The 16,846-nt window shown below is 40.4% G+C and overlaps 1 protein-coding gene across 3 annotated transcripts in view; it reads right to left on the minus strand.

Moving 5' to 3' along the window:
• LOC111224004 (kazrin-like) overlaps positions 1–16,846 on the minus strand; it is a 66,669-nt gene that overhangs the window by 29,002 nt on the left and 20,821 nt on the right. For all 3 annotated transcript variants that reach the window (XM_022748344.1, XM_022748346.1, XM_022748349.1), the window contains exon 2: positions 1,518–1,625. In XM_022748344.1, the coding sequence (XP_022604065.1) occupies positions 1,518–1,625 (108 nt within the window). The remainder of the gene's footprint in view (positions 1–1,517; positions 1,626–16,846) is intronic.

Raw genomic sequence — 16,846 nt, forward strand, 5'->3', positions numbered from 1 at the left:
CCGAGTGATCAGAGCTGAGGCGAAAGATTGCAACGATAACTCCTCTACAGTGGACACAATTAATACGCTATTATATTCCGCACTGGCCATCACTACACTACCTCACAGGGGCAAATTGGTGTAACTTTCACATATGCTATTTGTATCTACTTTGATTAAATTTTGAACCTGTGTAAATCCAGCTGCTTTTAACTTGTCTGAAGAGCTATAGTATTTTTTATAAATAACATATTTTGACCAAATGTAGCACTTCATAATTCTAAGGTCATGCTGTAGCCTGCCTCTCAGCTACACTGAATCTTATTCACGGCACTGCTTATATCCTGACAGTTCTTCAGTCTGAAATTTTCCACTCCTCACTGTCCTTATTCTTCAGCTTAACCCCCTGTATCACTATGTCATTCATTTGCTTTGCTCACATTAAAGCCAGTAGAAATCTTAAAAGCCTTCTTTTTCTACCCTCCGCTCTCCTCCACTGTATTGCTCTCCCCTCTCTCAGCTGCACACGGCTGACCTGTCAGTCTGCATTATCAGTGCTGGGGGAGTGTTGATAGAAAGCCGGGACAGAGCGGCATTAAAATATTAGCTAGCCTTGAGAGAGAAAAGGAGGTGAAAAAAAAAGGGGGGAGAGAGAGAGAGAGAGAGAGAGAGAGAGACACTGGGAGAAGAAGTTGAATGAGTGAAGTGACTGAGGTCACCACTGTCGCTGCCCATTGTTGATGGAAATGACACGAGGCTTGTCTAATAGCCACTGAACATGCTCTGCCAGCTTCAAGGTGCTAGATTGGATGAAAAGATTGGCATCACAATTATGCTGCATAGATTACTTTCTGGTTTGGTATCAGTGTGAGAACAACCGAGAATAACAGCCGTCATTATGATGAGAAAAAGAACAGGACACAAAGCTTATAGATTAAGCAACAATACACATGTGATCAATAGACTTTATGATCAATTCCTTTTGTGGTGCGTATCATTACAGGCTGGTCAGTTTGACTGCCACACATGTCTGAGAGAGACTATTATCCTGAGAAACACAGCCTCTCTATAAAACATCTTATTTCTCAGACTGATGACAGTGATTGGAAAAAATAAGAGGCCTTGCTGCAATGCAATAATTGCACATTACAAGGAAACGCTAGTGCAATAAACTTCAATAAAGCGATTAAAACAGATTAAAACAATTTGCAAAGTGAAATGCTTTTCTCTGGCGAGAAGTCAAGCAGATCTCTCAGTCTTATGCCAGCGCCTCTGTGCTCCATATTTGGTGACAAAACATGTTATTTAGTTGCGATAAATCAAAGCCTGCAGTGAACGGTGAGGCCCTCATGGTCAGGCAACTACCGAGAGCTGTTATCTGATTGTTCTCACACTCTTAGCCTGCACAGGCCTTTGCTCCAGTGTTAACCTCTCAGTCAAGCTGACAGCTCTGTGTCTTTTAACTGCCAAGATAAATCACTGTGCACACTTCCCGCTGTCACCAAGGCAACACCTTATATTTTCCAGCAACATCGTACCTTTGCCTAGCGAGCAGTCTGGAGTGCCAAAGTCCATCAGGCTGGATATCTCTGTCGGGTAGCACATGTCTGTCACCACTGTCTTCTGTCTGTGATGCACTGATGGATCTGCAGAGGACAGACATTAACGATGAATTTAAAAATGTCATTCAAATCGAATCTTTATACTGTCATCAAAACTTCTTATTCATATTCACAAAGCCAGGTTATTCAAATATGTTAATATAAGTGTGTGAGTGCCGTGTGTGTACAGCTGTGAAGCTGTAGCAGCCCTGTTAAATCAGATGATTCATTCTGACGTTGTGTCAATTTGGCACACACCCCTGAGCTTTCAGACACATCGCAAATATGAACCTCTCCTACAAATCACTGAAGTTGTGTTCGGCATTTCAAAGCAATAACAACGCACAAACTGAAATAGTCATGATGCAGCCTTGTCTCATTATTTTACTATGCCTGACTAACCTTTCATTCTTTTCTCTTGCTTTAGATCAGTTGCTTTCTTTTCTAAATCTCTCACACCTTTTCTTCATCTCTCCTTTCCTCAAATGAAATCTATAAATATTTATATTTTTTCTACAATGCCCCGCAGACCCATTTCTGCTCTATGTACATTCAGCTAATGACATTGATCAAGGCTTTCTCTGAGCTCCACTGACTGAGGTTTGCCTACTCCTCATTTTCTCTCCTTTCACATACTGTAGTCATTTCAGGAAGAAAACGTATTGAAGCTGGATGTATCTCCTTTTAAATCATCAAGGCCCCTCTGTCCACTGCCTTTCCTATACCCCCTTTTCTAAATGTTTCACCTCCGTGTGTAAAGCATGAAGTGCTATAAGAAATGAGTGATTATTGGAGGCAGGAATATTCTCGCTGTGAGTGCTTTTGTGGAGCAGACACCATAGCAGCACGGTGGAAATGATTTTCTCTTGAAGAGGGCTTCAGATCCCACTACTGATCTGAAATCTGAAAGTAATTGTGCTGATCTCATACGTCCTTCTGAGCCTATAAATGTCAGATTTCATGTCAGATAAAGGCATGACAGCACCTCCTGTACGTGTGCAAATGAAGTACTTAAACAGAACATGTATTCTAGTTCAACCATGAACCTCATCCATGAGCTACAGCAATAATCATGTACCATCAGATGCTTTCAGCTGTTCCATCTGCACAACCACTCTTCCACAACAGTGACCTCACTCTTCCCCTCCTAATCTACATATTTTGACAGCTTCATTTTCATGGCCGTATGGTATTTATCTAAATCACTGACCTTCCCCTCCCTTATCCCCTCCTCCGTCCCCCTGACCTGTCGATAATTGTTAAAGTGTTGTTAGGCTGACCTTTTCCTCTGTCTTTAATATGGAGATTGGGCTCATGCTCGCATGCTTAGCCGCTAAGGCTGCCTTACTTAGCACCAACAACAATTAGAGGGGGAGAGAAAGAGAAACAGAGAGGATGAAGCAGCTGGAACTGGGACAAATTCAAAGACAATCTATTCCAACACTTAGCTGAAGGTGTCGGCTCTTTGTACACATAAAAATAAAGATGTCAACACATAAATGGATGGCAATAAGAACCTCTTCCTCAATTTGGAGAGCTGGTATTCAAAATATAGCTGTAAATGAGAGCTGTATTTTGATTATTACACAGGATTTTGGGATATGTTTGCCTCCTTCATGTGTGTGTTTCATATGATAAACATGTTCCACCTCGATACTTCAACATATTTGGTTGTCAGAGCTTGTTTCACTGGTTTAGGTGACCTCCCATTCCAAAGGAGTATTTTGTTAAAGGGGGAAACACCCTGTCACTGTGTCTGTGCTGCAAAGCATGTGAATGTGCATTAGGCAGAATGGGAGTATTCTGAGTAGTAGTATATCTGCCACTTCACCTCTGCCTGGTTGAACCTCTGCTGTGAGAGGTCAAAGGTTATGGAAATGATGAGGCAGAGCTGTGCTGGGATCTCTGTAACCCAGCCAACCAGATCAGGCAGCACATGGAGCACAAACAACAGGCTAATGATTGTGATGTCAACCAATATCAAAACAATCTGCAGGATTGCAGATTTCTTCAGCAGTTATCTCATATCACATCTCCATCTGTCAATGAAATAATGCGTTGTTACAGTGATAAATCTGCAGTAAGCCTGTTGTCTGGTCTGGTCATATTGAATGGCGATTACTATTAAAGTCAGCAGAAATGAAAAAAACAAATTCTTTTTTGCAATCAAAGGCCATGTAAAGGTGACAAATGTATTATATATGGGCTCATATATAACCTGAAATGTTCCCGTAGTCCTTGTGCCTCTGGAGGAGCGACCTGTTATGTGTGTTTGACAGACAGCTGAGCTGATGTTGTGACAATTTTAGCTGCTCTCGAAGGATGAGCTGGAATAAAAGTGCATTAGATTGAGGCAACTTAATGTGTCCCATATCTTTAAAAATGGACTAGCTTAAAAGCAAAGAAGGTCAATATGTGCTGTATCTTACATTATAGTCTTCTATATTTTATTATTATACCATTGGTTTTGCGATATGATGGGTATCTCCATGAGAACTCCATCCAAAGAAAGACCTACTTTTATTTAAGCAGCGCACGCACACTCTCACACACACTCTCACACACACACACACACACACACACACACACACACACACACACACACACACACACACACAGGTGTTTTACTAGACTGAACCTAGCCAAGGAATAAGCTTATACGAGGTGACCAAACTTCACAGACCAATAAGAACAGACTTTATTCACATGAGACATTTTGACTTGTCACAGTGAGAAAAGCACTTACATTAACAATACCTCGGCTCTGTTCAGGTGTCCTAGTAAGTCATGACAGAGCGACAGTGAGCCAGCATGAACAACAGCAGGTCCCTGACACTGAAGCAGCTAAATGGAATTCAGCCATCATTCATTTTATCATTTACACCTGTGCTTTTCTTACCGTGACACGTTAAAACTGAGATAAACTTTTAACAAACTTGTTCCTTTGCAGCTGCAGTTTGAGAGCAGTCAGCGTCACATTCAAAGCTGATGAAAGATGATTGACGCTATCAGATGTGATTTTAAAAAACACCTACAGGGGGCACCTGTCAGTTCACTGTGAAACAAGAAGTATGTATTTTTTTTCTCCCTTTTGGTTATTTTCCTCCAAAGAGAAACAATATATTTCATTCACAGTGCAGATTTATATTACAGTAGGAAAAATACTCATTGTCAGGTGTTATTATCAATCTTTTTAGAAATTAAAGAGGTTTCCTTGCAAATGACAAGGGAAAAAAACATCACCCTGACGGTATCACAAGGGAAAACACCCATCAGTTCTTAAAGGCAACATGCTGAGAGTGTGTGACTGCAGAAACACCCCCAGGTGGGACAGGAAGTGAGAGAAGCTATTCATCTCATACAACTTCTTCTCCCGGCCAAACACTCAGCTGAGGGGTGCAGACGACATGCATGGCACATGATGGAAAGAGGAGACAAACACCCAGTGGGAGTCCGAGTGGCTATTCAAGACAAAAATGGGAGGCAACTATCACTGGTGTGCAAACAGCTCATCTTTGCCCACCCTCAGCCAACCTTTAATTACACTGGCATTCAGTCCGTCATGCGGCAGACACATTCATTCCTGTATCAGTCATCGCACCGGAAAGGAAGAGCACATCATGGTGCTACTGTGGACGCACAATGCCCTGAAATGCGGTCCCACTGAGGGCACTAACACGGCTGCATGGTTTGCATCATTCTAAGAAACTAATGCAAACCCGTATAGGCACCACTTACAATAATTCACAATGACTTGTAAGACGCTGTCTGACTGTGTGTGAAAGAGAGGGCTGGCTGTGAGTGTCGATTGGTAATCAGAGTAGTTCTTACAGAACAAAAGGTCACTGTAGTGGTTATTGTTTCCACATATTCTCAACCACTTAAAGGTTATAGGGTCTTTGTTCGGGGAGGAGAACTATAGTGTGGTGCAGATTAAAATACAGCAATTCAAGCCTTGGCAATGGCTACTGAGGAGATCTTTTTTTTTCTTAATTGCTTATTCTATTTTGTGAGCAGTGAGAGAGATGATAAAAAAAGGAAGTATTAGAACAAAAGAAGTGGTAAAAATCTATAAATGATAAATAACACTGGTACAAAAAGGAGTTAAGATGTTCATGTCATTATCCTAAAATGTAAAGCCCTAAAGAATTGAACAATTTGATGTAGTACACAATAATGATCCCCCATTGGCATAACAATAACAGTAGTGTTTAAATTTCTATTATTTCCTCTCATGCATTTAAATTGACACGACATAATGTGAGAAGAATTTGAAACACTTCCTAAATGAAATTTCACAGCAGTGCCGACAGTGAATAAATTAACAGAGCTAAATGATGTGAACCCTTTTGGGTTTCTAACCTTTGGCACAAGACCGAGCCAGAAACCCATCGCCTGGTTACATAAGACAACGGGAATGAGTTTGGTTGAGATATTTAGTGTCTGAATATTTCACAAGGGAGGCTGCTCATCCCTGACCCTGGCGCTCACAGGTCCCCTCTGGTATTATCAGGCACAGACACATGGAGCTCATCCAAATCCCAGTGTACAGAACTCCCACACTGAGGCACTCCCACATCACCCTGCATCTCCACTGTTAGGTATCATTAACAGCCTTTGACACAGATGGCAGTGATGAAGTGAAAATAAATCTCCTTTATCATGGGGCTACATATGAAATCTAAAACTTGTACCAAAAAATACTGTGTAAATGTGAAAATGACAAATTGAATGACAAATTGAAGCTTCTATAAAAGCTGGCTGTAAACATGTCAAATCATTATTTAACAACTGCAGTGAAATACGTTGGGGCGAAGTTGACTTAGTATTCAACACACTATTCCCATAAGAAAAGCAACAGATAGATTTCTCCTAGGGGACAGATTGAAAGTGAAACTAAATGCTATATATCGAAGGTCGAGCTGTCACATCTCTATTATACAGTCCAACCATGCAGCCACAACACTGCAGCAAAATGTCATTTTTCTAACATTTTACTTTGCCTGGAGCTGAAAACATACTGTCTATTAATCTGTGTTCATAATCATACGTGACACAGTGAATTAATACTCCCGATGCTCACAGAACATTAGGCCTGAAGAGGCTGCTCCAAGGCTGCTGTGATCCATAGCCTCTGGATGCTGTTTGTGTGCTGCGGTTAAGAGCACAACAACAGTCTGCCCTGAGGAAATATGAGCAAAAAAAAAGACAAAAAAAAAAAAAAAAACAGAAAAAAAGAAAAAACCCATCAGGGACACATCCATTACATCAATGAGGAGAAATTGCTAGAGGAAGATGAGTGTCCAGGGCTACCGATGTTACAGCTGGTCTTGCTCAGCACAGCCGCTCGCAGTACTGTTGCATTTCTTTCGCTCTAATGATGTCTGAGTGAAAAGACAAAATGAAGGAAGCAACATGTAGAGAGGTCTAGTACGATGAGAGGCACCCACAATCCTCCGAAAGTCCTGTTCAATACTGTCAAACTGTAACTGCAAAATGTTCATCACAGGGCAACATGAAGATATATTTCATGAGATTTTATTTATAGTTATTAAGTGGTTGATATCCCTTTAATATCTCAGGGTGTATTAGGCCATTGTGACTAATGTTGCAAATCACTGAGTTGTACTATCTAATAGCTGTTATTCATATTTGGTTATTCTATCCATAAGTGACTTAAAATTATCTTGATGGGGAAAGGGTTGAACTTTATTTACATTTTCATTCATTCATTTGGCAGACACGTTTGTCCGAAATGATATACAGTATGCATGAGGTAGAATCCAACAAACAAGTTAAACAATCCATGTCTAAATTTGTAAAAAAAAAAAAAAAAAAAAAAAAAAAACAAGGCCAAGGAAATGGAAAACCCTCCCCACAACATGTCAGAACAGCACAACAGTGTTAGATTGGTACAACTTGGTTAACTGTCCTAAGGGAAGATCATTTATGTAACTATTAACAACTGTATATTGCAAAGGATGGCTGAAATGAGTCACACGAGTCAGCCAAAAGAAAAATGACCATCCCCTCATTCTTATCCGACCCATTCTGTCACACTAAAAATTATATATAGTTCCTTAAACAGTTTCTCGATTGATTGTGCAGAAATTTATATCACATAACTTTCATACATCCAAATAAAATGACATATACAAAGACCGAAGATTTTATCCATATCACATAGTCCTATAACAGGTCAATGCAATAGATTACAAATTAAATTTTGTCAGAAGAAAATGGCACAATGGTACAGTACAAAACAGTTTGTGAGCGCTCCTATAAAGGCAGATCATCGTTGTTAAGTATTCAATGTGAGAAACCACTGGCACTTTTGAATGAGTATCCTTTGAATCACTAATTCAGTATCACATGCCACACCTGCTCAAAACAACGTCAGCATTGCCGCCCTTAACCCTGTGATTAAACTGAGCTATGTTGTTATACTGAAACTAAAACAGCTGGAGGACTCAGAGGAGCAAAAATACCTCAGTTGATTATTTATAACAATACCATTGAGAAAACAAGGTTATGATATGATGCTTAACTTTGGAATCACTGTGGGATGATGTAGTTATGCATCATCCCATACTGACCGGTATGATCATCTGCGTTGAGCTGATGAATAATCACAGTGGGGCTGACCTGCCAAACTGGAAGACTAGAGCTTAACGATAAGCAATCAGTATATTGTGATGAAAAAAAAATCACATCATCCCTCATGCTGGCTACACTATAGATGTAGACCTACGACAGATATAGGACAGTCCATCAAGCATTTGTAATCATTATCACTGTGGCTCAACCAGTGAAAAATGGGGAATCCATTATGGCCCAGATAATAAATGTTCCTGTGACCCTGGAGGATTAGCTGCTGTCATTCGTACACTAGTTATTCCAACACAGCCTCCTCGAGGAGCAGCACAGTGAGCTAGAGGTTCGGCTGGATTAGCTATTGTCTCACGTAGACCTGTCCTCTGCCACAGTGGCAGAGTTCAAATTCATAATTTTTATTTTTCTTTTCTTTTTATAGGCAGCTAGGTTTGGTATTGACCTAAGAGCCACAGTACAACAGAGTGAAAGACTGTTACAGCAAATACCAGACAATTTTGTAACATAGCACTAATTTCCAAATGCATCGTCAAAAACACTGCACTTTGGTGCTGCCATAGAAAAAATAGACTAACATTAAAATAAATCACAGGAAATAATGTAAAGATAAAGATGAAGTTATTTCAGTACCATCTTTAAAATGTCACAAATGCTGTTGTATCCTCACATTTACAATAAATGCTCAATAGACAGCAATCTGCCAATAAGCATATACAGTATGTAGAACACAATACACAAAGATATACACACAATCCCTCCGACTCATACACACATTCACATAAACAATTCAGCATGCGCACACACAGACTTTATGGCTCATCTGGTTGATTCTCCAGGCCACAGCTGGTCATTGCAGGGCATCATCTGCCCTGCCATAACCCAAAGGCTTTGCCGAACCAAGCTAGATGAGGGTGGATTTAAAGTGAAGATTAAGCAGCAAAATCTGGCTGGAAGAAATCCAGCACTGACACAACTAAAAAAATTCCTCCAGCTCTCCTTGTGCCAAGGCCTTCCCTGCCTTTGGTAAAAGCTGCAGCGAGGGCGGCAGCAGCAGGCCTGGCTCAGCTTTTTAATAATGTCCGAGTGAGTGGGGACATTTGGAAAATGTGAGATGTTTTGCTGACCTCTATCCCCTTGTAGGCCTGGGAATTGATTAGTGCTCTTTTCACACATGCCAGTCCAGCCACGCCCATCCCAGCTGCCTCTACAGGGTCCAACAGGGAAGCCTCTTCTCTCTGGACAGCAGGACTGGGACAGAGGACGGACTGGGCATCATCTGGCTTCTTGGTTGCAAATGCTTTTTAAAAACCAGCCCATGTTTTTCTGCACCGGTTTTCACAAACAAAAGGTGAATTAATAGTTTGTTTGTGAGGTAGAGAAGAAAAGGGGAATAACAGCTTCAAAAACATCCCCATAATGAAAGACTGAAGGGCTCCGTTGGGAGAGCAGTGCTCTTTCTCCAGGGGAAACCATCACCACTCATCAAGCTGAATAATACAACACGGTAACGCAGCCCTTGGAGTCAGTGGTGGGCGTAATACACAGAGCGCAAGAGATTTTCTGTTGGGGCTGCTATAGTATAATAGCTATAGTAGCGTGTGAGACATAGTTTGAAGTGCTGACCAAGAGTGAGGCTGGGTAAAGGTGTGAATAATAGAACTGAGACTACCTGGCTCACTGTGCCTCGACAAGCCAGCTACTGATGGAGGGATGGGAATCACCCACGCACGAACCTGCACTGTCAGCTATTCCCGCCAACATATACTGCCTTCACACAGAATTGAATATCATCCGAAATGTACAACAACTCAAGACAGCAAAGCTTAACACAAACCTAGCAACTATATCTCTGCTGGAGCAAAAATAACAGTTAAATCAGATGGTGGCATGTTTTATTGATTTTAAAAGATGCTATTGAGGTATGACATGTCTTGCTCTTGTTATAAATAGCGCTTGCCTGCTAGAGTTGCCACTACCGTCTATTAAAGTTGCTAATCGCAGGAGAAAAGCAGAGAGAACACAAAGCCATGCTGTGCTGCTGGCATCAAGCATAATGTGAAAAAAAAGCCACAAGTGCTTTCTGCTATCTTGGAACCAACAACAAAGTCTAGAGCTATTAGTCAAAATTTGTTCCCCTGCTGTAATGATCTTCAAACTGGCAGGCACACAATGATTCTGAAAGTCTATGAGATGTGAAAAAAAAGAAAGCATTTATAATTATAATGAACAAATTTACCAGCAGATCTGCAATCTTTGTGAAACACTATCTTCCTGTGAAATAATGAAACAGCCAAAATTAAATCAACAAATTTATAATCATTATTATTATTATTATTATTATTATTATTATTATTATTATTATTATTAAAATCATCAGCCTGTATTCTCGTAGCAGGAGATGAATAATATGTGTATAATAATAATAATGAATACATTACATTCTCCCTGACTTGTCGTGTCTTGGGTTTTATTGCGCTGAAGAATTTCCCCAATTAAAGAAAGGCCCTGTAAATAGATCCATAGCACAAGGAAACTACAAACACAGTAAATAAGTACATAAGCCTAAACCGCACAAATGACAAAGCAAAGCACTCTCTTCCGATCCACCCATCCCTAATGCAGGTGCATTCTCAAGTGGCACTGACGGCATCTTGCACAAACCCTGAGGTCAACAACATGTTATCTTAATGTGAAGTGCCTCGACTGCCACGGAAATGATTTCATGTTTATAGTGTTTAACTGTAGCTTACACTGAGGAAGCCAAATCCTGCACCAGAGGGCAAAAAGCTGCAATTTAGTATATCAGGGTTTTCAAACTAAAAGTGCAAATTTGACATTGCGTCGAGTAAAGACATTATCTTCTATGGAGGCTGCACTCTTTTGAGTGAGTTGTAGCAGTCTGCTCTTATGCTTTTTCAGCAGGCTAAAAGTTCAGCTAAATTGAACGTTGACCCCAAATATGCTGACCTCCACAACATGTGTCCAATGGGATTCTGGCTTTGGCGCGAGGCTACGGACGATACAATTTTACAGTAGACAAGAATGAGGGAAAAGTTCATTTTGTGCATCTCTGAATTCCCGCAGTTATGTAACTCTACGGTCTAGAATCCTACCAGGACTATCGTAAAACCTCTCAAGCATGGCAAAAAGTATCTGCAAGGATGAGGATACCAGGTGAAAATATGCCTATTGTATATAATGTGATTATTTACATTTGAATTTCATGACATTCAGTGCACACTGGGGCAATTTGCAGCCAAATGTGAAGCAGCCAGGCTGAGAGGGAGCACCTCCACATCTGAGGCCATGGTTCTCTGCTGGAAAATGGTGGATTGCTCTCTCTGGGTTGGAAGTGAACTGCTGCCCCAAAGTGAAGCAGTTCAAGAACCTCGAGATCTTGGCTTCACATCAAAAGGAGTCAGTTCAGGGAGTTCAAGCATCTGATCAGGATGCCTTCTGAGCGTCCTGTCGGGCTCGGTCGGGTATCCACCCTCTACCCCGGATAAGCGGCAGAAAATAGACGGATTGTTGTACATTCTTTCTTGCATGTTTGGTCTAAAACTCAAGTAAAGAACATGAGTTGGGTCACATGCTCAAAGGGTTAAAATCTCTGCTTCACAAAACGGAGTGCCGCACTTTGGAGCAAGAAGAGGGAATATTAGCTGACCCCAGTGTCAAAATACTGTAATATATGATACATTCAAGATAATCAATGACTGGTGAAAATATATTGCTTCTATTAGTGTGTCCTGATGGCTTTGGAATGGGGAGCTTGTTCAAAACACTTTTTTTTATCAGTCAATTTAGCCTTTCAGTGAGTGGGACCTGCTCAGAGAAGGAGGGGGGACTTAAGAAACACTGGGACTAATGCAGGAATCCTTCACACACAGGCCAATCCCACCAGTCATTACTCATTTTACTGCACTTAAATTACATAATAAGCTTCGATAGAGTGGGGTGTATGCGTGTGAGAAATACAAATATCAAAGTCATCCTGTTATCCTTGGAGGAAGAAATAAATCACACAGAATTACAGCCCTCTGGTGAGGTGATGAATTACCCATTGTGGTGGTGAGTTTTACAGTAATGGTGAAAAATTCAGTGAATGAAAAACGACCCAGTAAGCCATTCATGCCATGACTTCTACTTGCAGCTAGTGTTACAATGGATGCGAAAGTCTTGGAGGTCATTGACTTGTTCTTGCAATACCTTACAGTTCTATAGGAACCTGAATCAGCTCTTCGCTCAGCAGTATGCACCACTCAGAATGACTAATGTCTCAGCGTGGGCCCAATCTCGAGAAAGCAGTTGACCACTTACTCCTCTCCTACTGCATCACAGCGCGGCAAAGTGACGAGTCCCTGTGTAGCAGAGCATCCACACTGAAAATCTAACAATCCTCTCTGTCAGTGCTCCAGCCCACATGAAACTGTGCTGAGGGGAAAGGCAGCGGACGTGCTAATTAGCATCTCAGCTAAGGTTTACCTACCTAATGTGCACGTCTTCCTTACACCATAAACTGGGTCCCTCCCTTTGGCTTCCCTTACTGAAAATTTCCATACCTGCAGCTACTAAGATTTGATGATTTATAATAATAATTTCTATTAAGGGTCATAGAATTTCATGAAAGAAATAATGTCATCACTTTCCCTACTAAAATCTCTTGATTTTAGACACATTTATTGTGGCCGTTGTCCTGCGTTTATGCAGTTATCCTACTGAAGGAGCTTGTCCATAATTGTGGCTGCAACTAATTTGTGGAACAAATTATGGAATGGTAATGCTTGGTTATTTTACAACGGCTGCTCTCAAACACTCTTTTATAGCCGAGGTTGGAGCAAACATGTTAGACATTAGTGACTGGAAAGAGAAACCAAAGAATCCCGCACACGGTCCGTATCTTGTCATCACCTAATTAACACAGCATTGTGGTTCTTCAACCTTCTTCAGGCAAAATACAGACTGTATGGGTTTTTGGCTCATTTAATTAGCATGACCAAAAAGCTGAAGAATTTGAGTTCAGGTGATGGACATTGTGCAGGATTATTTGTTCTTTTGAAGTTTCTATAGAGTGCAGGAACCTTTTTGCAATTACAACAGACTTAAATGAAAAGCTAAAAAGCAGGTCCTGAATAACTTGAAAACAAGGGCTACGCCTTTCATCTGTATTCTTGCAGTATAGGTTTCTACCACTAATGGCAGCACTGAGTTCAATGCAGCAGAGAAACTCTACAAACTGTTGAGTGAGGACGAAATTATGCACCATTTACCCCCACTTGAGCAGAGTTTGTCATGTTTTTTTGTTATTTCTGTGAGCTCATTTGGATTCTCAAAGTGTTACCTACCTCATGCGTGTTTGTACTCTCACCATTATGCCAGTAAGAAACTATTTGCCCTGAATATCTGCGACCAGAGAGGTATTCCTGATATTTACCTTTTTGCTTCATTGATATAACTGGGGTGGACATAATAATAGAGACATCTGTCAATGTAACGCAATACAGTTCAAAAACACCACAAACTGTAGCCTCCAATATGCTCATACTGTTAAATGAACTTCTCTCTAAAACAGTTTCAACAAAAACTGAACGTTATAATCCATTATAATACTGTCAGAACTCATATTTGTTGGGATAGATAGATAGATAGATAGATAGATAGATAGATAGATAGATAGATAGATAGATAGATAGATAGAGAGTCAGTCTGCCCACCTTCAACCTGAGCAGACGTTTAATCATCCAGAAGAAGTGAAACACCTGTGGGGGTGTGCAAGGCCTTTAAATCTACATCTAAATGTCATCCTGTTATTTACTATAATTGAATGTTACAAGGTTTGTTGTATTCCAGCACCATGTAACTGGGCTTCAGCCCTGAAAAGATTTAACTTTGTCAGAACAATACCAGCAGGGAAAGATGTCCAAGTCAACGTCTCTATAAGGCTTTCTCACATTTTTTGCAAACAACGTGACGGGTCGGGGATGTTTGTCACGGTGCAGATTTAGTGATAAAGGACGATATTCCAATGCTACGAATGTTTACATGCTATCAGTCTATTTCTCAAGCATCTTATCATTACACACTTTACTGTCTTTGTTTCAGAGTGATTAAAGAAATATATTTAAGCATCATTATAAAGCAGGTAGTCACAGATTTCTTTATATATTCCTTAGTAATTTGTGTGTCTTGTTGTAAATATCACATCATCAGTGGGATTAAATCCACAAGGAGGGGAACAACAGTTTCATGTTAGCTAATATAATTTAGCCACTAAAAGTGTGGAAACTGAAATCTCTTTAGGGAGAAAGGCCATCTTTCACCAACAGCAGGGGGATGCGAGGTGGAAAGCAATTTACAGAGCCAGTATTCATTCGTGAGAGATGAAAATGTGAAGAAGACTGAAGTAATCTAATGTGAAACTTTTATGTCCAAGTTGAAAGTACTCCTGTCTGATGAAACTACGCCTCAGTGGAAGACAGCACAACCTCCGTGGCAGCTGTCAGGACAATGTCTGATGCAAGCCAACGCTGAAGATTTCTTTAAAAAAAAAAAAAAACAGATAAATCCATTTTTGGGGTAAAAACCTTGTACAGAATTTCATTATTCAACATTTTAAAAAATGTGGAGTCTAAGAGTCATTGTGTTGTTTCTTTTATCACTCTGTTGTAATTCACAGTGGTATGCTAGTTTACAGACAGTGCTCTTTTCATCCTTGTTTCCCTGCACTCCTGCTGCACGCTGTAATGATAATTACTGATAGGAAGCAGAGTAAGAAGGCAACAGTCCAAAAAGCTGCTCCACCTGCCCAGGAAGCTGACCTTTTGTGTGATACTGTGCATCAAAAGTGCAGACAATAGCCCACTGGCTTAGTGGTCCGCTTAGTGATTGATGTCATCTCATTAGCTATGGGAGTAGAAACAGCTGAGAGCGATGCAGACACTCTTTCTCCGTATGTCAGTGTGTACTCGCCCTGCCTTTTCATATGTTGCCACATTACGAAAAGACTGCAGTTGTGCAGAGAGTCCGACAGCTTCTCCTCTCCCTCACTGCCCTCTCTCCCTGCATCCTCCTTCATCAATCAAGCTCCTCTCCAAGTTTTAAAACCCCCAAATCCCTCAACTCATCTACTTCTTTCTCTCTTAGGATTTTTTTTCCTCATGATTATTAAGATTCCTCTCCTGTCCCTGTGCTGGATCTCCTGCAGTGATAGATATTCTCTCTCTGTCACCATTTCTCCCCTCGTCTTTAAAGCCTCTCCGCCACCTCCCGCCGGTTGGTTCTGCGTCACTGATCAACATTCGTTCAATCTGCTGAGGCTTCTTCCCAGGAGAGTAACTGCAGTAATAAGAGCAGAGAGGATCTGGGATGCATACTGCTGGCACCCTGCAGGGCAGCCTGTACCAGAGAGTCATGAAGTCAGGAACTGTTAAACATAGTCAAACTGGAAGAGCAGAAAGAAATAAGAGAATGTATACCAGAAAAAAAAAAAAAAATCAATTATTTTAAATGCTAGAACTATAAACATTCATTTATATTTTCCACAAATCATCATGACAAGCAAGCATTTGCTCAATGACACCTCTGCAGAGGATCAGCACAGCAAACTCATCAGAAACACTGAAACAACAGAGTTTTGTGTTCCTGTGTCTTCCTGTGGCAGTGTTCTCTCAAAGGAAGGTGCCGGATTGACTGGAGACCTTCAGCGGTTCCTTCTTCCTCCAGTGTTGTCTGATTAATTAATGAACAGTCAGCTCAGATTCTTGAGGCACCATTTTGTTTCCTATTTACACCAGATTTCTGTAGGCAGACCTCCCAAGACACTCCAGAGCATCTGGCCAACCTCAATACAATAACCATTTTTTCACTTTGAAGTGCCAAAGAAAGCTGCTATTTCAACACCAAAGATCAATTCACCGTGAAAGTTACTGTGTGAGATTTGTTTGGGGAAAAGTACGCTTACTCTTGTGTGGAGCGGAAGATTACTTTAGATTTCACAGACAGGAAAATGTGCCTGAACTGCCTAAAGAAAACAGTGTAACATATCTCATGGAAAAAAAATGAAATGTAATTTTATGGGTCAGTGCTGCTCTTGTCTCATCTGTAAAAGGATCATTCAGCTTTTGTTACAATGTGGGTTATAGTTGGAGTTTTGGCTATTAGCACATAATACCCATCAACTTTGTGGGTATTTCCACATTCAGTTCAATCCAGCCTTTATTTACACTAAAGAAACAATAAAAACAAACTTTTACAAGTATGCCAAGTTTAAAACTTAAAAACACAACCACGACAAAGCTCACATTCGCTCACAGACACAAAGGGAGGAATCAAAATAAAAGATTTGTTGATTATACGATTGATTTTTAGCCTATGAAATTCCCAATTGACATCACAGGTTCTATTCAAATGCCTTGTTTTATCGGATCAACAGTTCAAAACCGAAATATATTCAATCATAAAAGAGAAAAAGCAGCAAATACTCAAATTTAAGAAGATTAGTTGTTTTGTTTTTTTAATTAACAATTTAGTTTGATGAATTGATTTATAAAAATGGTTGTCAAATTAATTTTCTGTCAGTCTGTACCTAAGTACAATTTTGAGGTACTTTATTTGAGAATTTCCATTTGATGTTACTTTATACTACTGTACATTTG

This window comes from Seriola dumerili, unplaced genomic scaffold, assembly GCF_002260705.1.
Source record: "Seriola dumerili isolate Sdu_G_001 unplaced genomic scaffold, Sdu_1.0 BDQW01000121.1, whole genome shotgun sequence".
NCBI classification, from domain to species: Eukaryota; Metazoa; Chordata; class Actinopteri; order Carangiformes; family Carangidae; genus Seriola; species Seriola dumerili.